The following is a 26,000-nucleotide window of genomic DNA, read 5'->3' on the forward strand; positions in this document are numbered from 1 at the left end:
CTTGGTCCCAAGCAACACTTTGGTACCGACCAGCACTGCAGCGGCAGGACTTCCCAACATCTTGACCCAGACCTACGGTGGATCCGTGACTTTGACATCAGTTCTTCCTACGGGCCCTTCGGGAGAGCCTGGCGCGACGGTTATCTTCGTCCCTGGTCTGTCAAGTGCGGCACCAACTGTTCCATCTGTCGGCGGCATTTTGACCAGCACATACGACGGCTCAGTCACTCTGACGACTACTCTGCCCATTGGCCCATCAGGCGATCCCGCAACCGTTGTATTGGTGCCGAGCAGCACGGGAGCTGCTGGACTTTCCAATATTCTTACTCAGACATACGGCGGTTCGGTGACTTTGACGACTGTCCTTCCTACGGGTCCCTCGGGAGAGCCTGGAGCGACAGTTATCTTCGTTCCAAGCGCCCCGATTGCCACACCGACGGTTGGCCCCGGAGGCATCTTGACCAGTACCTATGGTGGTTCAGTTACTTTGACGACGACTTTGCCCATAGGCCCATCAGGTGATCCTGCGACTGTCGTCTTGGTGCCGAGCAGCACCGGAGCCGCGGGTCTTCCCAACATCCTTACGCAGACGTACGGAGGTTCGGTTACACTCACCACTGTTCTGCCTACTGGTCCGTCCGGTGAGCCCGGCGCGACGGTCATCTTCGTGCCAAGTTCTCCGATCGCTACACCTACTATTGCTCCTGGTGGAGTATTGACTAGTGTCTACGATGGCTCAGTCACGTTGACATCGACCTTGCCCGTCGGCCCATCTGGCGAGCCTGGTGCTACTGTCATTTTGATCCCCACCAACACTGGGGTTCCATCATTGCCGAACGTATTCACTTCGACGTATGATGGCTCGGTCACTCTCACCACCACCCTCCCAATCGGACCTTCCGGAGATCCGGCAACGGTCATCCTGGTGCCGAGTCAGACTGCTGCCCCCGCTGTTCCAAGCAATCTCTTCACCAGCACCTACGATGGATCCATCACTTTGACCACGACCCTGCCCATCGGCACCGTCGTTCTGGTACCCAGTCAAACTACGGCCCCTGGTCTCCCCAACATTCTCACTTCTACATACGGAGGATCGGTTACTCTGACCACCACGTTGCCAGTTGGCCCTTCAGGAGACGTTGCCACGGTTATCCTCGTCCCAAGCCAGACTGGCGCTCCTGGTCTCCCGAATATCTTGACCTCGACATACGGTGGATCGGTTACCCTCACCACCACCTTGCCCGTCGGGCCTTCTGGAGATATCGCGACTGTCATCTTGGTTCCAAGCGTGACATCTGCTCCCGGCTTGCCGAACATCCTTACTTCTACGTATGGAGGATCAGTCACTCTCACAACTGTCCTTCCAGTTGGTCCTTCTGGCGATCCGGAGACTGTGGTCTTGGTACCAAGCCAGACCGGCGCTGGTGGTCTACCCAACATCTTGACGAGCACCTATGGTGGATCAGTCACGTTGACCACCACGCTTCCCGTCGGACCTTCAGGTGACATCGCAACAGTCATTCTGGTACCCAGCACAACTCCTGCTCCTGGCCTGCCAAATGTCCTGACAAGCACTTATGGTGGATCGATCACGTTGACCACGGCTCTGCCCGTCGGTCCGTCTGGAGATCCCGTCACGGTTATCCTTGTGCCGAGTCAGCCTGCGGCGCCTGGTCTGCCCAATGTGTTGACCAGCACCTATGGCGGCTCAGTCACTTTGACCACCACCTTGCCCGTCGGTCCCTCTGGTGACATCGCGACGGTGATTTTGCTTCCTAGCTCGACTGCTGCCCCCGGTCTCCCAAACATCTTGACGAGCACCTATGGAGGTTCTGTCACCTTGACCACAACCCTCCCGATTGGACCATCAGGCGACATCGCGACGGTGATTCTCGTCCCTGGTGGTCCCACTTCAACCGCTGCGCCTGGCTTGCCAAACATCCTCACCAGCACGTACGACGGTTCGGTTACTCTCACGACAACTCTGCCAATCGGCCCCTCGGGTGACCCGGCAACTGTTGTGTTGGTTCCCAGCACTGCTCCAAGCCAAACCGGCGCGCCTGGCTCCAATGTGTTGACGAGCGTCTATGGAGGCTCTGTGACTTTGACAACTGTCTTGACAATCGGACCTTCTGGGGACCCTGCCACAGTCGTCTTGGTCCCCAGCTCTGGCGCGAACAATGGTGGCCTTCCCAACGTGTTCACGAGCACCTATGGCGGCTCAGTTACTCTCACGACGACGCTGCCCATCGGGCCTTCCGGAGATCCAGCAACTGTCATTCTTGTTCCCAGCTCCGGCGCGAACAACGGTGGTGGTCTTCCCAACGTTTTCACAAGCACTTATGACGGTTCGGTTACCCTCACAACCACACTTCCTATTGGGCCCTCTGGAGATCCAGCAGAAGTCGTCTTGGTGCCCAGCTCTGGTTCCAACAATCCTGGTCTTCCTAGTGTTCTTACGAGCACTTATGACGGATCAGTCACTCTTACGACCACCCTTCCTGGTGGTCCTTCTGGTGATCCCGCCACGGTCGTGTTGGTTCCCAGCACTATTCCTTCCATTACGCCGGCACCCGGCCTACCCAATGCCCTTACAAGCACATACGGAGGTTCGGTCACTCTCACGACGGTTCTGCCTGTTGGACCTTCTGGCGATCCAGTAACTGTTGTTCTCGTCCCCGGCGCTGGTTCATCTGGTGCCGGTCTCCCCAATGTCTTCACAAGCACCTACGATGGTTCGGTCACTCTCACAACCACACTCCCCATTGGGCCATCGGGCGATCCGGCGACTGTCATTCTGGTCCCGAGCACGATTCCTTCCATCACGGCTGCTCCCGGCCTTCCCAACGTGCTTACGAGCACATACGGAGGCTCGGTTACTCTTACTACCGTCTTGCCTCTCGGCCCCTCTGGTGACCCGGCTACCATCATCCTGGTCCCGAGTGCTACTCCTACCATCACGCCTGCGCCTGGTCTCCCCAACGTGCTGACCAGCACGTATGGTGGTTCGGTCACTCTTACAACAGTTTTGCCTTTGGGACCATCTGGCGACCCAGCTACGATTATCTTAGTACCCAGCAGCGCTGTCCCTCCACTCATCGACATATCTCTTGGCATCAACCTTCCAGGTCTATTCACCAGTACTTATGGAGGTTCATCCACCATCACAACAGTCCTGCCAATTGGCCCGTCTGGAGATCCTGCCACCGTCATCCTGGTGCCTAGCACTCCTCCGCTTATCGACCTCTCAATTGGCATCAACCTGCCCAACCTGTTCACCAGCACGTACGGTGGTTCAGTCACCCTCACGACTACCCTTCCCATCGGACCGTCTGGTGATCCAGCAACAGTTATCCTGGTGCCCAGCAGCGCCCCTACAATCACTGCTGGACCTGGATCACCTAATATTCTGACGAGCACGTACGCTGGCTCTGTGACTTTGACAACTGTCTTGCCGGTTGGACCTTCTGGTGATCCCGCCACAATCATCCTTGTGCCCGGCGCCACCATCACGGACGCTTCAGCACTGCCTAATGTGCTTACAAGCACATACGCCGGCTCAGTCACTCTCACGACTGTACTTCCAATTGGTCCCTCTGGTGACCCAACAACGATTGTCTTGGTTCCTGGTGCTACTACGACTGATGCTCCGGGATTGCCCAACATTCTCACGAGCACATACGGCGGCTCCGTGACCCTTACAACTGTTCTTCCGGCTGGCCCCTCCGGCGACCCGGCGACGATTGTCTTGGTTCCCAGTGGCACCATCACTGATGCTCCGGGACTGCCCACTCTCCTCACAAGCACATATGGCGGCTCGGTCACTCTCACCACCGTGCTTCCGGCCGGTCCCTCCGGAGACCCGGCCACAATCGTCCTGGTTCCGGGTGCTTCCATCACGGACCCCCCCAGTCTGCCGAATGTCCTTACCAGCACCTATGCCGGCTCGGTTACTCTCACTACAGTGTTGCCCATCGGTCCTTCTGGTGATCCGGCAACAGTTGTTCTGGTGCCGTCTTCGGCTGGCGCTGGCTTGCCCAATATCCTTACCAGCACATACGACGGTTCGGTTACCCTCACAACTACTCTGCCAATTGGACCCTCGGGAGATCCTGCGACTGTTGTTCTAGTGCCTTCTTCAGTTGGCGCCGGTCTGCCCATCATTCTGACGAGCACCTATGATGGATCGGTTACTCTTACAACCATCTTGCCCATCGGCCCATCTGGCGACCCGGCCACGGTCATCCTCGTACCTGGCGCGAGCAACACTGGTGCGGCTGGTCTTCCGAACATCTTGACCAGCACTTACGATGGATCGGTTACACTTACCACTACTTTGCCCATTGGTCCCTCTGGTGACCCGGCAACTGTAGTCTTGGTGCCTTCGTCTGCGGTTGCCGGCCTTCCAAATATTCTCACGTCGACGTACGACGGCTCTGTCACCCTCACCACCACGCTTCCCATCGGTCCTTCAGGAGACCCGGCTACTGTCGTCCTCGTCCCGAGCATTGTCCCAAGTGTCACCGCACCTGGACTTCCCAACTTGCTTACTTCAACTTACGATGGCTCTGTCACTTTGACGACTATTTTACCTATCGGTCCCTCGGGTGACCCAGCAACGGTGATCCTGGTCCCAAGCGCTATCCCAAGTGTCACTGCGACTGGCCTTCCCAACGTCCTCACTTCCACGTACGATGGTTCCGTTACATTGACAACGACCTTACCCATTGGTCCCTCTGGCGATCCAGCAGAGGTGGTTCTTGTGCCGAGTGTTATCCCAAGTGTCACTGCACCAGGTCTTCCCAACCTTCTTACGTCCACGTACGATGGCTCAGTCACTCTCACCACTACCTTGCCCATTGGCCCCTCCGGCGACCCGGCTACTGTTGTCCTAGTGCCAAGTATCATCCCAAGCGCTACTGCGCCTGGTCTTCCCAACCTTCTTACGTCTACGTACGATGGCTCAGTCACAATCACGACGACGCTGCCAATTGGGCCATCTGGCGACCCAACAGCCGTCGTTTTGGTTCCAGGTGTCACGGCTCCAGCACTTCCCAACATACTGACAAGCACTTACGATGGCTCCGTTACCTTGACTACCACTCTGCCCATCGGACCTTCGGGAGATCCTGCAACCGTGGTCCTGGTACCAAGTGTTCCCGGCTCTCCAGCATTGCCCAATGTCCTGACCAGCACGTACGACGGATCTGTCACTCTTACAACCACCTTGCCTGCTGGACCAACACTTGTGCTGGTTCCAAGCGCCACCAATGTTGGAGGTGGTTTGTTCACGAGCACATACGACGGCTCAGTCACTCTTACATCTACGCTTCCTGCTGGTCCATCAGGCTTGCCTGGCGCCACCATCATCTTTGTTCCGACAATTTCCGTCGGTGGTCTTCCCAATCTCTTCACGAGCACTTATGATGGATCAGTCACTCTTACGACTACCCTTCCTGCCGGTCCCTCTGGTGAACCTGGTGCCACCGTCATCTTGGTTCCAACCATTTCAGTTGGCGGACTTCCCAACCTTTTCACCAGCACGTATGATGGCTCGGTAACCTTGACCACTACCCTCCCAGCTGGTCCATCTGGACAACCTGGGCCTACCGTGGTCTTGGTTCCAGGCTTGACATCTGTTCTGCCAACGCCGGCCTTGCCAAACTTGTTCACCAGCACGTACGATGGCTCCATCACTCTCACTACCACTTTGCCTGCCGGTCCCTCTGGCGAGCCTGGGCCGACGGTTGTCCTCGTTCCTGGCGCCACATCGGCGTTGCCTAATCTCTTTACCAGCACTTACGATGGATCTATCACGCTTACCACCACCCTTCCTGCCGGGCCATCAGGAGAGCCAGGACCTACCATTGTTCTGGTTCCGGGTCTCACATCCGCCTTGCCGACATCTGCTCTGCCAAACCTCTTCACCAGCACCTACGATGGCTCTGTCACCCTCACCACAACGCTCCCCGCTGGCCCGTCCGGCGATCCTGGTGCAACGATTGTGTTGGTCCCTGGCCTCACGAGTGCTTTGCCCAATCTCTTCACGAGCACGTACGATGGCTCCATTACGCTCACGACCACTCTTCCAGCTGGTCCATCTGGCGAGCCTGGCCCCACAGTCGTCTTGGTACCTGGGTTGACTTCGGCATTGCCCAACCTCTTCACCAGCACGTATGGCGGATCCATCACTCTGACCACGACGCTTCCAGCTGGCCCTTCGGGAGAACCTGGCCCAACCGTCGTCTTGATCCCTGGCGCTACTTCTGCACTGGGAAGCTTCTTGACCAGCACATATGACGGCTCAGTCACTCTAACGACCACTTTGCCTGTTGGACCTTCAGGCGAGCCTGGTTCGACTGTTGTCCTGGTGCCAAGTCTCACTGGCGCCATTACTACGCCTACTGCGGACTTGAACATATTGACGAGCACGTACGATGGGTCGATTACCCTCACCACGACTCTTCCTGCTGGTCCTTCGGGAGAGCCTGGCTCGACTGTCGTACTGGTACCAAGCGTCCCTGGTGCTTTGACTACCCCCACCGCGGCTCTGCCCAACATATTGACCAGCACTTACGACGGCTCGGTCACCTTGACCACCACTCTGCCAGCAGGACCCTCGGGACAGCCTGGAGATGTCGTCGTTCTTGTACCAAGCTCTGCCCTTGGCGCTTCGCCTGGTCAGTTCATCACGCTCACCAGCGGTTACTCTGGCAACGTGCCCTCAACCTCGACCATTCTGCCTACGGGCACCGAGACTATTGGCGCTATCGTCATTTTGGTACCCACGAGTAGTGCAGGCATCAGCTTCACCACCATTACGAGCTCTTACTCGGGTGCTATCCCGTCCGCGACCACCATCTTCCCGACTGGATCGGACACCGAGGGAACCATCATCATCTTGAACCCCATCACGATAGACACCCCGGGCATCACCATCACGAGACCCTACACCGGTACCGAGACCTTGACCTCCACGATTCCGCCAGCCGTCTCTGGAGATCCTGCAACTGTCATCGTACTGGATCCCGCTCTGCTCCTTACGACCTCCAACGCTGGCTCCTTCACCACGATCACAAGCGGATATGACGGCTCCGTCATTGCCACGTCCACCATTCCGGCGGTCGGCACCGATGGACTCGGAACAGTCATCATTCTGGAGCCAACGGGCACCGCCGTGCCGAGCGTCACCGTGTCATACACGACCATCATTAGCACGTACGCGGGCTCGTTGCTGGCGACCTCGACTCTGGCCCCTGCTGGCACCGATGCTGTTGGCACCGTCATCCTGCTGGTGCCCAGCTCGAGCGTCCAGATTCCTGGTGTCTCTTCTTACACTACGGTCACCAGCACGTACACTGGATTGTTGCCGTCCTTCTCCACACAGGCTCCCTCGGGAACTGGCACTGTCGGCACCATCATCTTCTTCGAGCCCGAGGCCACCGCAACGTCAGATGTGCCCTTCACCACCATCTTCAGTGGATACGATGGTTCCATCATTCAGACTTCTACCATTGCACCTGGTGCGCCTGGCCAGACTGGCACTGTTGTCATTCTCCAGCCCAGCTCAGTTCTCACCGCGCTGCCCACATCGTCTGTCAACTCTGATGGCATCAGCTACACCACAATCTTTAGCACGTACACGGGCGATATTCCTCTCACGTCGACTCTTGCTCCGGCGAGCGGCGACCCTGCCAACATCGGCACCGTCATCGTCCAGTTGCCCAATGTCCTGGCCACTTCCAGCCCGACCATCAGCGTCAGCATCACGTACACGACGATTGTCAGCTTCTTCTCGGGATCTGCTCCGATCACCACTACGATCGATCCCGCCGCGGGAGGCAGCATCGGCACTGTTGTTGTCCAGGTTCCTCTTACCACCTCGGATCTCTTGGCTTCGCCTGGCATCTTCTACACGACCATCGTGAGCAGCTACCCGGGGTCGGTCACTTTGACGACCACTATTCCTCCTGCCGCCACGGATCCCGCCGGCCTCGCAACTGGAACGGTTGTTATCCAAGTTCCCGACTCTCAAGCTACCGGTACCAGCTCATCTGGCGGTGCTTTGGCGGCCTCGTTCACCACCATCTTCAGCAACTACCCAGGATCCATTACGCTGACCACGACTCTGCCCCCTGCTGCTACAGACCCAGCTGGTCTCGGCACGGTCATCGTTCAGATTCCGGATACTGGAGTCATCCCGACCGTCACCAGCGCCTTGGCTGCGTCTTTCATCACGATCTTCAGCACCTATTCTGGATCCGTCACTTTGGCAACCACTTTGCCTCCTGCTGCTACCGACCCTGCGGGTCTCGGCACCGTAATTATCCAGATTCCCGACACTGGAATCATTCCTACGGCCACGAGTGCTTTGGGTGCGTTGTTCACCACGGTGTTCAGCACATACCCTGGCTCGGTCACTTTGACGTCTACTATTCCCGCCGTGGATCCCACAGGTCTGGGAACAGTTGTCATTCAGGTTCCTGACATTCTGGATACCTCGAGCCTTCCCACCGGCAGCCTCACTGTCTCACCGGGCAGCTTCTTCACGACGCTCTTGAGCACCTATGATGGCTCAGTCACCTTGACCACCACGATTCCCCCTGCGGCGACGGACCCTTCTGGACTTGCCACCGTCATTATTCAGGTTCCCAGCAACGTTCTCAATACGAACAGCACCTCCTACACCACGGTCACCAGCGCATACACCGGACTCATTCCTCAGACCGCCACTGTGGCCCCCGGCGCTCCTGGCGATCTTGGAACTGTCATCGTCCAGGTTCCTTCCAGCTCTATCAACGTGGAAGCCATTTCTTACGTGACTATCACGAGCGGCGGCTTCACTGGCCTGGCTCCGTTGACATCCACCATCCCTCCGGCCAACCCCGGAGACCCCGGCACTGTTGTCATTCAAGTTCCAAGTGCCACGAGCGCTCTTGGAGCCGCGTATACCACCATCACCAGCGGCTACCCTGGGTCTGTACTCGCAACCGAGACTGGCATCCTCACCGGAGTCGATGGCCTCGTTACTGTGGTCGTTCTTTCACCGACCGGAACCGCCGCTTCCTTGCCCACCATCACGGGAAGCCCTGGCTTGTTCATCACGCTCACCACGGGTTACGATGGCTCTGTCATCGCTACCTCCACTGGTTCAGTCACTGGTGTCGATGGTCTTGTCACCGTCGTCGTTCAGACTCCCACCAATGCGGTTACGTCCCCCACGGCCACCGTTCCTGGTCTCTCGTACACCACAGTCACCAGCGGATACGGAGGATCTCTCCTCCAGACTCTTATTGGAACCCAGACTGGAGCCGATGGGCTGGCCACGGTTGTCATCCAGACGCCCACGATTGCCATCACTTCGCCGACTGCCACGATTCCAGGCCTTTCGTACACTACCGTGACAAGTGGCTACGGCGGCTCGCTTCTCCAGACTCTCATTGGAACGCAGACTGGCGCAGACGGCTTGGCGACGGTTGTCATTCAAACTCCTACCCTGGGAATCACTTCCAGACCGTCCATCTCGGCTCCGGCCTCATACACCACAGTCACCAGTGGCTATGGCGGCTCATTCATCCAGACTCTCATCGGATCGCTCCCCGGCATCGACGGCTACATTACCGTGGAGGTCAACATCCCCACTGGCACGGCTTCCCTGCCCACCACATTGCCGGGTGTTTCCTACACGACTGTCACGAGTGGCTACGATGGCTCGCTCCTTCAAACGCTCATCGGCTCGGTCACCGGCGCAGATGGACTTGCCACCGTTGTGGTCCAGGTTCCAACTGCCACGGCTACGACCACACCCGCAATCTCAGTTGCTCAGTCCATCATCTCGTACATCACTGTCACGACTGGATACTCTGGTGCCTCAACTCTCTTCCAGACGCTCGCTCCCGCGGCCTCTGGTCTGCCAGGCACCGTCTTCATCCAAGTCCCGACTGCCGTGCCTTCAAGCACGCCTTCGCTCACCATCTCGGACGTCACTTCGTACACGACCATTACGTCTTTCATCACGGCCTCCGTCACTCAGATCTCGACCCTCGTTCCCTCAAGAAGCGGAGATGTGGTCACTGTTCTTCTTGGTGTTCCTCGTCGGTTGGTGCTCTCCACGATCACAATCCCTGGTCTCAGCGTCACTGCCACCTCAACTCTGCCGATGGGCTCCGATGGTGTCCAGACAATCATGATCCAACTCCCGGGTGCGGCCACGGCATCTCCCACGATTGGAGGCATCACGACCGTCTTCAGCACATACAGCGGATCCGTCACTCTTGTTCAGACCGAGACTCCCGCGCAGCCCGGAGACCCGACCACGGTCCTCGTCAACATCCCCGGCATCTTTGCCGAGGTCACTTCCACTCGCTTCGGCGCACCATCTGCCGGCACCATCACGATCGCTCCAGCCGGCACCGGCCTTCCAGCGACGGTCATCATCGACCTTCCCAATATCTTCCAAACCGTCACGAGCGGCTACTCTGGTCTTGTTCCGGCAACGACCACCATTCTGCCATCGGACCCTACCGGAGTTGGTCTGGTCATCATCCAGACTCCGACCATCTCCAGCGGCTTGCCGTCGATTACGCCCTCCACGGTCTTCACCACCGCACCTGGAACCGGCTCGCTTCTGGCTACTGCCACGATCACCGGCTCTGATGGAGTCGTGTCCGTCATTGTGCAGACCCCAACGGCACTTGGACAGATCCTCTCTACGATCTTCACCACTCAGCCGGGCACTGGAGTCTTGCCTGCGACTACCACCGTCACCGGCCCCGATGGAATCGTCTCTGTCATTCTGCAGACTCCTACCCTCCCCTCGGGAGCTGCACCGACGACGGTCTTCACCACACTGCCCGGAAGCGCTGCCCTGCCAGCGACTACCACAATCACGGGAGCAGATGGAGTCGTCTCCGTCATCTTCCTGGAGCCTACAACCTCGGGTCAGAGTCCCGTGGTTCCTACTACGGTCTTCACTACGATTGTGGGAACCGGCGCTCTCCCAACCACTACCACGGCCAGCGGCCTCGGTGGAATCGTCTCCGTCATCGTCGAGCTCCCAAGCACGACTCTGCCCCCAGGAGTCACTCCTTCGACCATCTTCACCTCGGTTCCAGGCACCGGAGCTCTTCCGGCCACGGCAACCGTCACTGGACTGGATGGCATCGTCTCAGTTATTATCTCCGAACCCACGTCAAGCTTGGCTGGCATCTTTACCACCATCACCACGGGAGGACCGGTTGCTGCGACCAGCACCATTCTGCCCAACATCATTGGCGGCGGCGTTGGCACAGTCGTCGTCCAGACACCGACTCTCACCGCCAGCCCCGGAGCCTTCTTCACGACTCTCACGTCTGGTGGTCCAGTCGCTTCCACTTTCACGATCCCGGCCGCTGATTCAACCGCTCTTGGAACCGTCATCATCCAGACACCCACTGTCAGCCCGGGAGCCTTCTTCACCACTGTCACCTCTGGTGGCCCAGTCGCGTCGACGTTTACCATCCCGGCCGCCGACCCTACAGGACTCGGAACAGTGGTTATCCAGACCCCGACTGCCCTCCTCGCGTCTTACACGACTCTCACCATCACCGGCTCTATTGCCACGACGTTTTCAATTCCACCCGTGGGTTCTGGCATCGGAAGCGTCATTGTGCAGGTCCCCGAGACCACCGGCACCTCCGCCCCGCTGCCATCCGTCACCTACACCACAGTCACCTCCATTGGAAGCCCCACGACCTTCACAGTTCAGCCGGCTTCTCTCGGTGACCCAGGAACGGTTGTGGTCCAGCAACCTACCATCACGTCTGCTCCCACTTCCATCCTCAGCCGTGACCTCACAACCATCTTCTCTCCCTACACCGGAACGACAAGAATCACCACCACAATTTTGGTCAGCATCAGCGGCGATCCCACTCTGCCCAACACGGTCATTGTCTACGTTCCCCTCACGGAGACGAGCAGTTCCGTTGCCACGCCCACCATCACCAGCGGCATCTCGTACATCACTCTCATCACGGGCGTCCCTGGTACCTTCATCGGCACTCAGACGACTACCCTTCCCGCCGGCAACGATGGATCTGCCACCGTGCTCATCCAGACTGCCCTTCCTCTGGCCACTTCCAGCCCCAGCGTCACTGTCTCGTACACGACAATCCTCACGGGCATCATCGGCACTTTTGCTGGTCTTCAGACATCCACTCTTCCAGCAGGACCCGATGGATTGGCAACTGTTCTCGTCCAGAGCGCTATCCCGTCTGCTGGTGTATCTTTTACTACGGTCTTGACCGGTGTTCCTGGCACGTTCCTCGGAACCCAAGCGACGACTTTGCCTGTGGGCACCAACGGTATTGCAACTGTCCTTCTTCAGACTGCTCTGCCCACCGCAAGCCCGGTCTCGTACACCACCATCTTCTCTGGCGTGCCCGGAACTTTCGTGGGTCCTCAAACCACGACCTTGCCCGCAGGCCCCGATGGCCTCGCTACTGTCGTTGTTCAGAGCGCCCTTCCCACGTCAGGTGTTTCTTACACAACTGTCTTCACCGGCGTCCCTGGCACATTTATCGGAGCTCAGACAACTACATTGCCTGCCGGTCCCAGTGGTCTCGTCACCGTGCTTGTCCAGAGTGCGATCCTGTCGGCGAGCGCCTCATACACGACCTTGCTTACCGGCATCCCTGGAACTTTCTTGGGGTCCCAGACCAGCACTCTTCCAGTTGGGCCTGATGGAGTCGCTACAGTCATTATCCAAACGGCACTGCCCACTGGCGTTCCGACATCCTACACAACTCTGTTCTCTGGCATTCCCGGCACATTCATCGCGCCGCTTACAACCACCTTGCCAGCTGGACTTGACGGTATCGCGACCGTGGTCATTCAAACCGCGCTTCCAACTGCGACGGCAAGCCCTACATCGTACACGACCGTACTCACTGGTGTTCCAGGTACCTTCATTGGCGCTCAAACAAGCACCTTGCCTGTTGGATCCGATGGCATCGCAACAGTGGTCATTCAGACTGCTCTACCCACTGGCAATCCAACGTCGTACACAACTCTGTTCTCTGGTATTCCCGGCACATTCACGGCGCCTTTGACGACAACTCTGCCGGCCGGAACCGACGGCATTGCGACTGTGGTAATTCAAACAGCACTCCCGACAGCCAGCCCGCTTTCCTACACTACGGTGTTCAGCGGAGTTCCTGGCACTTTCTTGGGAGCCCAGACAACCACCCTTCCCGTTGGCTCTGGCGGCCTGGCTACGGTTCTCATCCAGACAGCTTTGCCAACATCGAGCCCTCTGTCATACACAACGGTGCTCACTGGCGTGCCGGGAAGTTTCCTCGGGGCGCAGACTTCCACTTTGCCTGCTGGTACCAACGGAATCGCGACTGTGGTTATCCAGACTGCTCTCCCAACAGCCAGCCCTTTGTCATACACCACTCTGTTCACGGGAATCCCAGGAACCTTCTTGGGCTCGCAGACTTCAACCCTTCCTGCTGGCCCCGATGGTCTCGCAACCGTTGTCATCCAGAGCGCCTTGCCAACCGGCAGCCCAGTTTCATACACCACATTGCTCACTGGCATCCCGGGCACATTCTTGGGCTCACAGACGACTACGTTGCCTGCTGGCCTCGATGGACTTGCAACGGTCATTGTTCAGACTGCTCTGCCTACAGCAAGCCCCGTCTCATACACGACCTTGCTTACCGGAGTACCAGGCACCTTTTTGGGCGCGCAGACATCAACGCTGCCGGCCGGTTCCAATGGTATTGCCACCGTCATCATTCAGACTGCCGTTCCTACAGTCCAAGCCGCGTCATATGTCACCATCGTTACGGGCATCCCGGGCACCTTTATTGGCACCTTGGCCTCAACACTCCCCGCGGGAACCAACGGCGTTGGCACCGTCATCCTCCAGACTGCCGTTCCCACGCCGACTTCGAGCAGCGCTGGTGTCACTTACACCACAATCTTGACTGGAGTCCCCGGTATCTTCACAGGTACCCAGACGACTACGCTGCCCATCGTCACCGGAACTGTTGGCACTGTTCTCCTAGAGACCGCACTCGCAACTGCAAGCCCAGTGCGCTCCTACGTCACTTTGTTAACTGGCATTCCGGGAACGTTCATCGGTACGCAGGCTACTACACTGCCGATCGGCACTGGCAGCATCGGAACTGTTCTCCTGCAGACGGCTCTTCCTTCTGCCACTTCGTCGCCCACAAGCAGCGTCAGCATCGCGTACATCACCATTGTCACCGGTATCTTGGGCAGCTTCACTGGCACTCAGACAAGCACCCTGCCCATCCCGTCCATCGGAATCGGCATCGGCATCACGGCCACCGTCGTCTTGCAGACCGCCATTCCCACATCGGCTGTGCAATCGTACACGACCATCGTCTCGGGCGTTCCCGGCAGCTTCACCGGCACCCAAACCACTACCCTCCCTGGTATCGGATTGGACGGTCTGGCTACCGTTGTTCTTCAGACTGCCCTTCCCGCGGCCACCTCATACACAACCGTCATCACGGGTGTTCCGGGATCATTCACTGGTACTCAGACGTCGACTCTGCCTGGCATTGGAACCAATGGCCTCGGCACCGTTGTCTTACAAACGGCCGTCCCCTCGACGACTGCGGCTTCGTATACCACAATCATCACGGGTATCCCGGGTACCTTCATCGGCACGCAGACTTCCACCCTTCCTGGTACCGGCACCGACGGCCTTGGAACAGTTGTTCTCCAGACTGCTCTTCCCGCTGCCACTTCGTACACCACGATCTTCAGTGGAATCGTTGGAACCTTTACAGGAACTCAGACAACCACCCTACCTGGCACTGGAGTCGACGGCCTCGGAACTGTCGTTCTGCAGACTGCAATCCCCACTACGAGCCTGTCGTACACCACCTTGGTTACCGGCATCGCTGGAAGCTTTATCGGCACCCAGACCAGCACTTTGCCTGTTGTCGGATCCAACGGACTGGCGACTGTCGTCCTTCAGACTGCACTTCCCGCCATCTCCTACACCACGCTTCTCACAGGAATTCCTGGCAACTTTGCTGGATCTCAGACGACCACTCTTCCCGTCGTCGGCACGGGCAATGTCGCGACCGTTCTCATCCAAACTGCTCTCCCATCGGTCAGCAGCACATCTTCAAGCTCTTCGGTCATTGTGATCAACACTTCCTACGTCACCATTGTCACTGGTATCTTTGGCACATTCGCAGGAACCCAGACAACCACCTTGCCAGCCGCCGCCACGGCCCCTGGACTCGTCACTGTCGTCCTCCAGACGGCCATCCCGAGCCCCGGCACGACTTCGTACACCACGATCCTCACTGGTGTCACCGGAACCAGCTTCCCTGGTACGAGGGCAACCACTTTGCCTGTCGTCGGCACCCTTGGAACTGTCCTTTTGGAGACGGCTATCCCGGATGTCCCGGCAACTTCCTACACGACGATTCTCACTGGCATCGCTGGCGAGACTTTCGTCGGCACCCGTGCCACCACTCTTCCGGTTACGGGAAGCATTGGTACTGTCTTGTTGGAGACGGCCATCCCAGCCGCCACCTCCTACATCACGATTCCCACTGGAGTTGCTGGCGCCACATTCACAGGAATCCAGCTGTCTACCCTCCCAGTCACGGGAACCATCGGCACTGTACTCCAACAAACAGCTCTGCCAGCCGCTACTTCATACATCACAATTCCCACGGGAGTCATTGGGGCCACCTTCACAGGCATCCAGCTTTCTACTTTGCCCGTCACCGGCACCATCGGTACAGTGCTTCAACAGACTGCTCTTCCGGCTGTTACGTCGTACACTACGATCCCGACTGGAGTTATTGGTGCCACCTTCACCGGCATCCAACTCTCCACGTTGCCGGTTACTGGAACCATCGGCACCGTGCTTCAACTGACAGCCCTTCCGGCAGCGACTTCGTACATTACGATTCCTACTGGCATTGCTGGAGCCACATTCACGGGTATTCAACTTTCGACTTTGCCCGTCACTGGTACCATTGGCACCGTGCTGCAACAGACCGCTCTCCCTGCCGCCACTTCGTACATTACGATCCCGACAGGAATCTTGGGGGCTACGTTCCTCGGAACGCAACTCTCTACCCTTCCTGTTACTGGCACGATTGGAACTGTTCTGCAACAAACCGCCATTCCTCTCGTCACATCATATGTCACGATTCCCACGGGAGTGTTGGGAGCCACGTTCCTCGGAACCCAACTTTCCACTCTTCCAGTCACCGGCACTATCGGAACTGTTCTTCAGCAGACTGCCATTCCCAACCCAGTCACCTCCTACATCACCATCCCGACTGGAGTTTTGGGGGCCACGTTCCTCGGCACCCAGCTCTCTACCCTTCCCGTCACTGGCACAATCGGAACTGTTCTTCAGCAGACTGCTATCCCCAACCCGGTCACTTCGTACATTACCATCCCAACCGGCGTCCTGGGAGCCACGTTCTTGGGAACGCAACTCTCGACCCTGCCGCTCACGGGTACACTTGGTACGGCTCTTCAGCAAACCGCCATTCCCAACCCCGTCACCTCGTACACCACGGTGGTCACTGGAGTCTCTGGCACCTTCAGCGGTACACAGACGACAACCTTACCGTTCACTGGAACCATCGGAACTGTCTTGCTCGAGACCGCTGTGCCACCGGCAGCCGTTACCTCGTACACGACAATCTTCACCGGTGTTACGGGAACTTTCAGCGGCGTCCAGACGACTACTCCTCCTTTCACCGGTTCTATCGGCACTGTCTTGATCCAGTCGGCCTTGCCTGTCGCACCCGTAACTTCCTACACGACGATTCTCACTGGCATTGCAGGAAACTTTGCCGGCCTCCAGACAACCACTCTGCCATTTACTGGCACCATTGGAACCGTCCTGGTTCAGTCAGCTCTACCCGCTGCCACATCGTACACGACAATTCCGACAGGCATCGCCGGCACCTTTATCGGTACCTCGACCATTACCCTGCCGGCCACTGGCACCTTGGGCACCGTCTTGTTGCAGACTGCCATTCCTCCCTTGTCCACGGGATACACCACCATCTTGTCTGGCATCGTCGGCACCTTCACAGGCACCCAGACCACGACTCTTCCAGTCACTGGAACCCTTGGCACTGTTGTCCTCCAGACAGCCGTACCCCCAGCCACGTCCTACACGACCATCGTCACCGGCGTCTTTGGAACCTTCCTTGGAACTTCAGCAACCACCCTGCCGGCGACCGGAACGATCGGTACGGTGCTCCTTCAGACCGCAATCCCGATCTCGTACACGACTCTCCTCACCGGAGTCGCGGGCAACTTCCTCGGCACCCAGACGTCGACGATCCAAGCCGTCAGTGGTCTCGGAACCGTTCTGCTCCAGACCGCCTTGCCCACTGGATACCTCACCGTCACCAGTGGCATCACCGGCAGCTTCACCGGCACTCAGACAACCACCTTGCCGGCTGTTGGAGGAGGCCTCGGAACCGTGGTCCTCCAGACTGCCATTCCCAGCTCGGTCATTGTCTCTTACACGACCATCATCACTGGCGTCATTGGTACTTTCACCGGTACTTCTGTGACCACCCTGCCGGCCACCGGAAGCGTTGGCACCGTGTTATTGGAGACGGCCATCCGGCCTATTTCCTACGTCACCGTCACCAGCGGAGTCAGCGGCACATTTGTCGGCACGTCTACCGTTACTCTGCCCACCACCGGCGCTGGACAGAGCATCGGGACGGTCGTGCTTCAGACCGCCCTGCCCAACATCTTCTTCACGACCATCACCAGTGGGGTTGTGGGCAGCTTCACCGGTACCCAGACCGTCACCCTCCCGACCACCGGAGCCGGACAGAGCATCGCAACTGTTGTACTTCAGACTGCCATCCCGGCCATCTCGTACGTCACCATCCCGACTGGGGTCACTGGCACGTTTACGGGCACTTCGACAGTTACTTTGCCCACGACCGGGCCAGGCCAGACTGTTGGCACCGTTTATCTGGAGACTGCCCTTCCAGTCATTTCTTACGTGACGATCCCCACTGGAGCGACCGGAACCTTTACAGGAACCCGTCTCAGCACCCTTCCGGTCACGGGCACCGTTGGTACCGTGCTTGCCCAGACCGCCCTCCCGGTCATCTCGTACCTTACGATTCCCACTGGTATTACTGGAACCTTTGCGGGTACGCAACTTTCAACTTTGCCAGTCACCGGAACTATAGGAACCGTCTTGGCGCAGACCGCTCTCCCAGTCATCTCCTACGTCACCGTCCCGACGGGAGTTACTGGCAGTTTCACAGGCACGCAATTCTCAACATTGCCAGCAGTGGGAAGCGTGGCCACAGTATTGGCACAGACGGCTCTTCCAGTTATCTCGTACGCGACCGTCCCGACTGGCGTTACCGGCACGTTTACAGGCACCCGCTTGTCGACGTTGCCGGCCGTTGGAAGTGTGGCTACCGTACTGGCGCAGACTGCTCTTCCAGTTGTCTCGTACGTGACTGTTCCAACAGGAATCACGGGCACCTTTACCGGCACGCAGTTCTCAACCCTCCCGGCTGTTGGAAGCGTCGCCACTGTTCTCGCCCAGACAGCCTTGCCTGTGGTATCGTATGTTACGGTGCCCACGGGAGTCACTGGCACCTTTACCGGAACCCAGCTCTCGACCCTCCCCGCTGTCGGCAGTGTGGCCACGGTATTGGCCCAAACAGCATTGCCCGTCGTTTCCTATGTTACTGTTCCTACGGGCGTCACTGGCACCTTTACTGGAACGCAGCTGTCTACGTTGCCCGCCGTCGGAAGCGTCGCGACCGTTCTCGCTCAAACGGCCTTGCCCGTGGTTTCGTACGTCACGGTGCCCACGGGAGTCACCGGCACCTTCACGGGAACGCAGCTATCTACCCTCCCGGCCGTTGGAAGCGTGGCTACGGTACTCGCCCAAACAGCCTTGCCACAGATCTTCTACACTACGGTTGCTTCGGGAGTCGCAGGCACATTCGCCGGTACTTCACTAGTCACCCTTTCCGGCACCGGAGCCACTCGAACGGTCGTGGCAGAGACCGCCATCCCGTACACGACAGTCCTCACCGGGGTTTCCGGCACCTTTACCGGAACTTCTCTGTCCACTGTTGGAAACACGGTTCTCGCCCAAACAGCTCTGCCTCAGATCTTCTACACCACCATCCCGTCAGGCGTGCCGGGCACCTTTGCCGGCACGTCTTTGGTCACTCTCACCGGCTCTGGAGCCACTCAGACAGTTGTTGCTCAGACGGCCATTCCTTACACCACAGTCGTCACGGGAGTTACTGGAACCTTTACCGGAACTTCTCTCAGCACCATTGGAAACACGGTTCTCGCTCAAACGGCTCTGCCGCAGATCTTCTACAACACGGTGCCCACCGGAGTTCCAGGCACATTTGCCGGAACCTCTCTCACTACCCTCGCGGGCACCGGAGCAACGAGAACCGTCCTCGCTCAAACTGCCGTGCCGTACACCACGATCCTCACGGGAGTCACCGGCGCGTTCACCGGCACGCGGACCTCGACTATTGGCAACACGGTACTGCAACAGACGGCACTCGCCTCGGCAAGTCGCGTCGTCACCAGCTCATATGCACCATCCGGTTGTGTACCGACGCCTACCGGCGCCGCCGCCGCCCCGTCTTGTATCCCGTCCGGAACGGCGGTCACTCTGCCATCGCCTTGCGCTACTCTTACGGGCATCCTCTTGGCCTCGTACTCTCAAGCAACACTCGATACTTGCACTGTGGCATTGGGCGCGACTGCCAACATTGCAGGTGTCAACGACTGTCTCAACTTGACAACTATTGGTCTTCTCGGAAGCGCGCTGGGATACAACTCGGCAAGGTGTATCCAGACTGCTTTGTCAGGCAAGTGTCTCACCAGACTTCCATCAATTTGCGCCAACCTCGCGGCATCCACCCAGACCGTGGCCAATGTCCAGACCAATGCTGCTATCTGTTTCGCCAACCTTGGAGTCTTTGGTTCCATCACGACAGCGGGCAACTGTATCATATCCAGCATCACCAATCAAGGAGGATCGGCTGTGCTCAATTGTTTCGAACGAGCACTCGGGTTACCAGTCGGTCAAACGGTGGCTGGGTTGGCAAATACAGTATTATGTCCTTCCAGCACAGCTTGCGCCCGCGCTCCAGCAGCTTGCGGCAATTTACTGGACATCACTCTCTCGCCTGCGGATATCACCGCCAACATCAATCTCTGCCAGGCAGGCCTCGTCGTCAGCGCCTTGGGAAGCACAGTATCAAACGTGGCGACAGACTTGGGCTGTGTCCTTGGCGACGTTGGAAACCTGGTGGGCAGCCTCCTTGGAGCAAAAACACAAACGTACGCGCAGTGTATCCAGAACTCGCTGGCCTCGCAGTGTATCACGACGCTACCACAGAGCTGTGTCAACCTGGGCGTCGACGCGACCGGTGGCGTGGCAGTGACTGTCAGCGCGCCGAACCTCATCTCCTGCGTAACTTCACTCGGCCTCTTGTCCAACGGCATCGCCTCGGATTGTTTGAACCTGTCTTTGACGGGCCCCAACATTGTGGCTTGCCTGAACTTGCGCCTCTTTGGCGTCGCCACGGTGAACGTGGCCGCGAAATAGTCCACACAAATGCTTCTACAGCACTCTTTCCTTTCTTCTGTCGGGGTTTCCTATGTTTGAAGGCGTTGCGGGGGAAAAAATCACCATGAAATTGTCTACTATGGATATCTCACCTCTAGCCTTTCTTTGTTCCGAAACTCGCTGGTTTCTTCTGCGCAAGTCGCGATGCAGGACGTTTCTTAAGCGAACACAAGACTGATAATCATGTAATATGTAATATCAATAATAACCTTCCTTTGTTCAACAAAACCAGAGCTCACCCAAATGATCGTGACAAGAATATGAATTGAGTTGAGGGAATCTGATCATCACTTGAAAGCCGTGTCCCGAACGGGATCAACAGTGCTTGACGGCGCCATCGAATGCTATTCCATAGACCATGGCTGTGAGGTGAGAACTAATCCTTGATCGAACAACAAGCCGAGTCCCTCGAGACCCTAGAATCCGAAGCAGCCGGCAACCTGGTTGAGGCGGGAGACAGGGCACCATCGGGCCCTGGTGCAAATCCGAGTTGGCTTCCCGGCGATGTCACCCCAAAATTCTTTGCTTTGGACTATTTCCAGCATAGCCCCCATCTCGGCCAGGGGTCCGCGCCCATACAAGGTTTAATGAGTTAATGAGGGGGGGACTTTTTGCTTCGTCCGCCCCCGAACACCGAAGGAAGGCGAAGGAGCTGTGCAGATTTGATTGCTGGAAGCTTTAACAGAAGGAAATCAGCGTGGTGACCATGTGTTCGTATAGCAAAGCGGCGCAATCAACCCTAAGCATGCCGCTTTCTTATCTAATTAAAAGTTGGTGCTTAGCTTAGGGCGAGTTCGTGTTGGATTGTCGGCTGGACTGGGCTGAGGCGTTCGCCTGGGGAACATATGAGCGTTGGGTACGGCAGACTGCAAGTGTTGTGGATAATAGTGATCATATTGTTGTCTATGTTGTTCTCTCCTTTCCAGATGCAGCCAGGAATATCCCTCATCTGAGGCACCTGGATTCCTACATTTTTATTAGTTGGTCTCACCCAGATTATTATGGGTCCAGATTGCTCGCTCTAGTCCGAACATACCCGCCCAATTCCACTTCCGCACTTCAATAGCAAGAGGCACTCCGCCAAAACACTTTTTCTCAGTAGACTTACGGTAGCCGTACAATTAAGTACGCTAAAGTACCATACGTACTCTACGTATAAATAAATATAATTACTAATCCCGTATAATATAATAATAATTACTTATACTTAGAATATTTACTAAAAATTTTAAAACTTATACTTGATTAGTACTATAAGAGTTACGTACTTAAGAAGTTACATGGTAGTAAGAGGCTCAATGTTACGCCCGCCGCAACTTGTCACTGTGAGCGCGTAGCCACATAATGCAGAACAAGGGAAAATGATACGGAGTCATCATTATCGAAGCTTTTGCTTTGTGCCACGGTTAGTTGCCTTGACCTTCTCGTAACACTCAACCGAAGTACGTATCTACTCAAATACAACGCTTTGTACGCACGTACAGCCCGAACGTAAATACGCTTTACATATACATGTTAAAGCGCCGACAGGCACATATGCCCGTATAAACTTAATAATAAATGCTCGGACTTAAGCACCACATGTGATTACATGTGATTACATGTGATATTTGTATTATATATAGACTACACTTTCCCACCATATCATAGAATAATCATCAATACAATCGATTCTCTGATTATCCCAACTCGTACCCCAACTTATTTACCTTTTCCCTTTTTGCCTACCTCTAACCTCTTAGTCTTATAACCAGAGGGGCCGTAGATCACGTAAAGGTAATTAACTAGGCGGTAAAAGTAGAGCCACCGGGGTCTATACCTCCTTACTAATTTCCACTACCGATTAATTTCCTCTTTTTCCTACCCAACCTAATATTCCTTAAGAGAGGTAAGTAACTCGCCTACGCCCTCCTATTTACTTATATACAATTATATTTCGTTATACTATACTGTTATATTATATTACTTTACTTTTTATTCTTTTTACTTTATTTATAATATAATTACTTAATTATATAACTATGCAATTACAAGTATAAATATTTATAATCTACCAATAAAAAAACTAAGAGGTTAGAGGTAACGTACTTGGTAAGCGAGCTGCCCACCTAACCATAATCACATTATAAATCTGTCTAAGGAGCAACACTAAAAACATAAACTCAATTGAAACTACTCTGAATCCTATTCCTCAGATATTTCTTTATTAAACTGATATGTTCGCGCATTATGGCCAGTGTTTCCGCAGACGCCACATCGCCGTTGACCTGTTTCTATCCTCGGCCGACGACCACTACTCTGGCGCGTTTCCTCCTTAATCTGGGCCGTAGCCTCTCTCTACGACTGAATGTCCTCTGCCTCAGCTACAGTAAGACTTCCTCCTTGTCTAAGACGTGTTTTCTTAGCCCTCTTGCGTCGGCTAAGTAGGTTATTTTCCTCCCGGAGGATCTGGACCTCCGACCTTAATAAGGCAATCTGGTACATAAATCCCCGCGCTCCCTTTAATAAATGCTCTATAGCTTTAATAATTAAAGTTAGGGAGCTATTCTGATAGCGGGAGATCCTCCTTTTGATGAGTTCGGACTGAGAAGAGGCCTCTGTTGGGTTATTTAGTGTCTAAGAAGTCCACGCGGGGGGTGTTGTTGGTAGGGACCCTGGGGGTATTGGAGTATGTAACTTGACATCAAGCTTCGAAAGCACACTTTCGGCACTGAAAGGAACAAGCCCGGCCCCTCTAAAGCCTCCCTAAATGTTTTTTTAACATTAGGGCTTGCGTAAAAACGTTATGAAATGCAGGGAAGAAGTCCTCCTTCGTAATATATATATTACCCCGGCGCATCTTATCCTCAATTTATCAACTATAAGCCGTCTTTAGTGGCCCAAAGCACCCAACGTCTAAGGGCTAAAGTAGATAAGACGAATAGGCCGGCATATAGAGTATAACGATATTGCTTTCCTTGTAATATATCTCAAAGTCATAACTTTCATACCTATCGACGACGAGGAGGCGATAACTGCTAGTTGTACGCAGTTTTTGTTGGAAAGGTAAATCTTTTACCTTATTATTTGCCTTATTATTCATATTACGTAAGCATATTATATATCATATTAATCTATAAGAGTTATAGATTAATATAAATATTGATTACGTTAGCAAGATTGATCATGTAAGCTTACGTGAGCGAAAGAAGGCACTGGAAGATAATAGAATGCGCTGGAATTTACTTGAAAGGTATTACGTATTACAATTACGCATTCACTTACGTATAGTTATGCTTATTAATTATGATATAATTAATAAGCAATGGAATATTCTAGTCGGAGGATCTTATGCCTATATAAGGGCATCTTTTTAACTACTTAGACCTTTCGTTAAGCAAGCAACTTCTCATATAGTAATCTAACTATATACTCTCTTTACATTTATTAACCTTTTTATATACGCTTAACTACCCCTATATTCATATATTCTTGCTTCTATATAAATATTCATCATTTAATACTCTTTTATAAGAGTCTTATCACTTACTTCTTAAAGCTATCGTGCCAGAGGATTGCTTTAAAAGGGGGCGTTATAAGGTTGATTAGTTCAGTTACATCTTAGAAAGAGACTAGAAGTTATCGTAGGTCTATACCATAGTGTCTATAAGCTAGCCACTGGTTTAATAACTTAAATAAAAAGTGACTTTTACCTATAAGAGGGTAAAAGGCAGTAGTTATCTTTATAATAAAAGTATAATAAGAAGAAAGAGTTTTTATAATAGTTTATAATTTATAATAATATATAATTTTATATACCGTTGTACGCGGTCTTATAAACTTAATCAATAATATATCTTAAGCCGTAATTCTATATAAACCATATTTATAGTATATTTTACTAGTATAAAGCTTAATAATCGGAGGTAGGGTGACTGTAAAATTCGATTTCTGCTTTGACGCATGAAAAAAGTGTTTTGGCGGAATGCCTCTTGCAGTCTGCCGTAGTTGGGCCCCCTTTCTACCGCTCATGATGCGACGCTCTAGTTCCTTTGCTCTCTTCTTGACTTTGTTTGTGTGTATGTATATACTGTCGCTGCGCTGCTAGTTGATGAAATAGTTCCTCGCCACCGCCCGCCTCCTGTGCGACGAGACTCTGTCACCTCGTTGCGTCCATTCATTCAAACCTAGCCGCTGTCTTGATTCTTGTTCCTGCCTTCAATCGCGTTACTTTAGTCTTCCAGGGGGCCTTTAATTGTTCGTGTCCATCCCGACGGGAGCTGGCCAAAGCACTGCGTTATCGCACCCGCAACCTTGAACCCCGAAAACCCTCTTTTCGCCGATCTTACCCCTAATTCGACTCGCCTCACTAAAATTCCCACGATGCTTCCCTTCTCGAACCAGCGCCGATACTCCCAGGATGACGCGGGAGAACCCGACCCAGAGTCAGACCAGCTCATCCCCGCGAAGAAGCGCCGACACCGCGTCCGCGTTCAGGGCCGACTCGCCGTCGTCCGCAGCGTGTCCACAGTGAATCTGCGACCCACGCCGTCAGTGGCCCCAGAGCTGCCATCCCCAGTTGTCGGTAATGGGTCGGGGGGCCCAGCGAGCGCAAAGTTCGAGTCGGGCGTGGCTGGGAGCACAGTGGCGCCGGTGCGGAGGAGGAAGAGCTTGGATGATGCTAGTAGCGACGAGGAGGAGGACGATGTCAAGCAGACTGCGGTGAGAGACCGCCAGTTTCGAGGATACGGGATTGGAGGGGCTGGAAACATTAGTAAGTTGCTGCCGCCTTGTTGTCTGCGTTGCGGACATTTCAAGTGGGAACACATCCTAACTGCTCCTTCACCAGGACGACCAACTGAAGTCTACGGCTCCGCCAAATCGAGCTCGTCGTCCTCTCGATTCTCAATATTCCCCTCTTCCGGGCCATCCGACGATTCGGACAGGAGGCATTGGAGCTTCAAAGACCTGTTTGCCCGGGCAGGCGACCGCAAGGGAAAAGGGACCGCTTAACCAGGCCTCGCGTCAGGTAGCACTGGATAGCTGCAGCATGCATTGTGGGTGGGACAACAAGAGTCACGATAATGGCTGGGGCGTTTGGCATCTGAAAAGGACACGGAAACATTGGCTTCGAGAAACAACGTTGATGACGGGGGAATATGCAGAATGCCTCTGGCCCCGGGCGCCCGCGCCCGCGCGAACCAAGACAATTGAGAATGGTCCAGCAAAGCGGACTGGACACAATGGTCGAGCCCCAATATTGCAATAACGACACGGTCGCATTCTTCGCTTGCTTGTGCATCATGCCGCGCGCGCGAGCATCGTCCCTGGGCGCGGCCTTTAACTGTTCGCCGACGCCGATGCA

At 55.3% G+C, this 26,000-nt stretch overlaps 3 protein-coding genes across 3 annotated transcripts; 2 read left to right on the plus strand and 1 right to left on the minus strand.

Annotated features, from left to right (window-relative positions):
- Nucleotides 1-468: 468 nt before the first annotated feature.
- On the minus strand, nucleotides 469-7,101 carry BDP81DRAFT_321558 (uncharacterized protein; the record flags this gene model as incomplete). The annotated part of the gene is made up of 6 exons (XM_060584626.1): nucleotides 469-663; nucleotides 1,051-1,421; nucleotides 3,402-3,925; nucleotides 4,310-4,534; nucleotides 4,562-5,062; nucleotides 6,953-7,101. 6 exons carry the CDS (start codon nucleotides 7,099-7,101, stop codon nucleotides 469-471), a joined length of 1,965 nt encoding a protein of 654 aa, XP_060444250.1.
- Nucleotides 7,102-13,273: 6,172 nt separating this feature from the next.
- Nucleotides 13,274-13,741, plus strand: BDP81DRAFT_275456 (uncharacterized protein; the record flags this gene model as incomplete). The annotated part of the gene is made up of 1 exon (XM_060582962.1): nucleotides 13,274-13,741. A coding segment is annotated over one exon (468 nt), but the record flags the coding sequence as incomplete, so codon positions are not given.
- Nucleotides 13,742-24,660: 10,919 nt separating this feature from the next.
- On the plus strand, nucleotides 24,661-25,648 carry BDP81DRAFT_490508 (uncharacterized protein; the record flags this gene model as incomplete). The annotated part of the gene is made up of 2 exons (XM_060595284.1): nucleotides 24,661-25,409; nucleotides 25,485-25,648. Exons 1-2 carry the CDS (start codon nucleotides 25,019-25,021, stop codon nucleotides 25,646-25,648), a joined length of 555 nt encoding a protein of 184 aa, XP_060444252.1. The 5' UTR covers nucleotides 24,661-25,018.
- Between the last annotated feature and the right edge of the window lie 352 nt (nucleotides 25,649-26,000).

Source organism: Colletotrichum phormii (genome assembly GCF_030913505.1).
Source record: "Colletotrichum phormii strain CBS 102054 chromosome Unknown BDP81scaffold_12, whole genome shotgun sequence".
NCBI lineage: Eukaryota > Fungi > Ascomycota > Sordariomycetes > Glomerellales > Glomerellaceae > Colletotrichum > Colletotrichum phormii.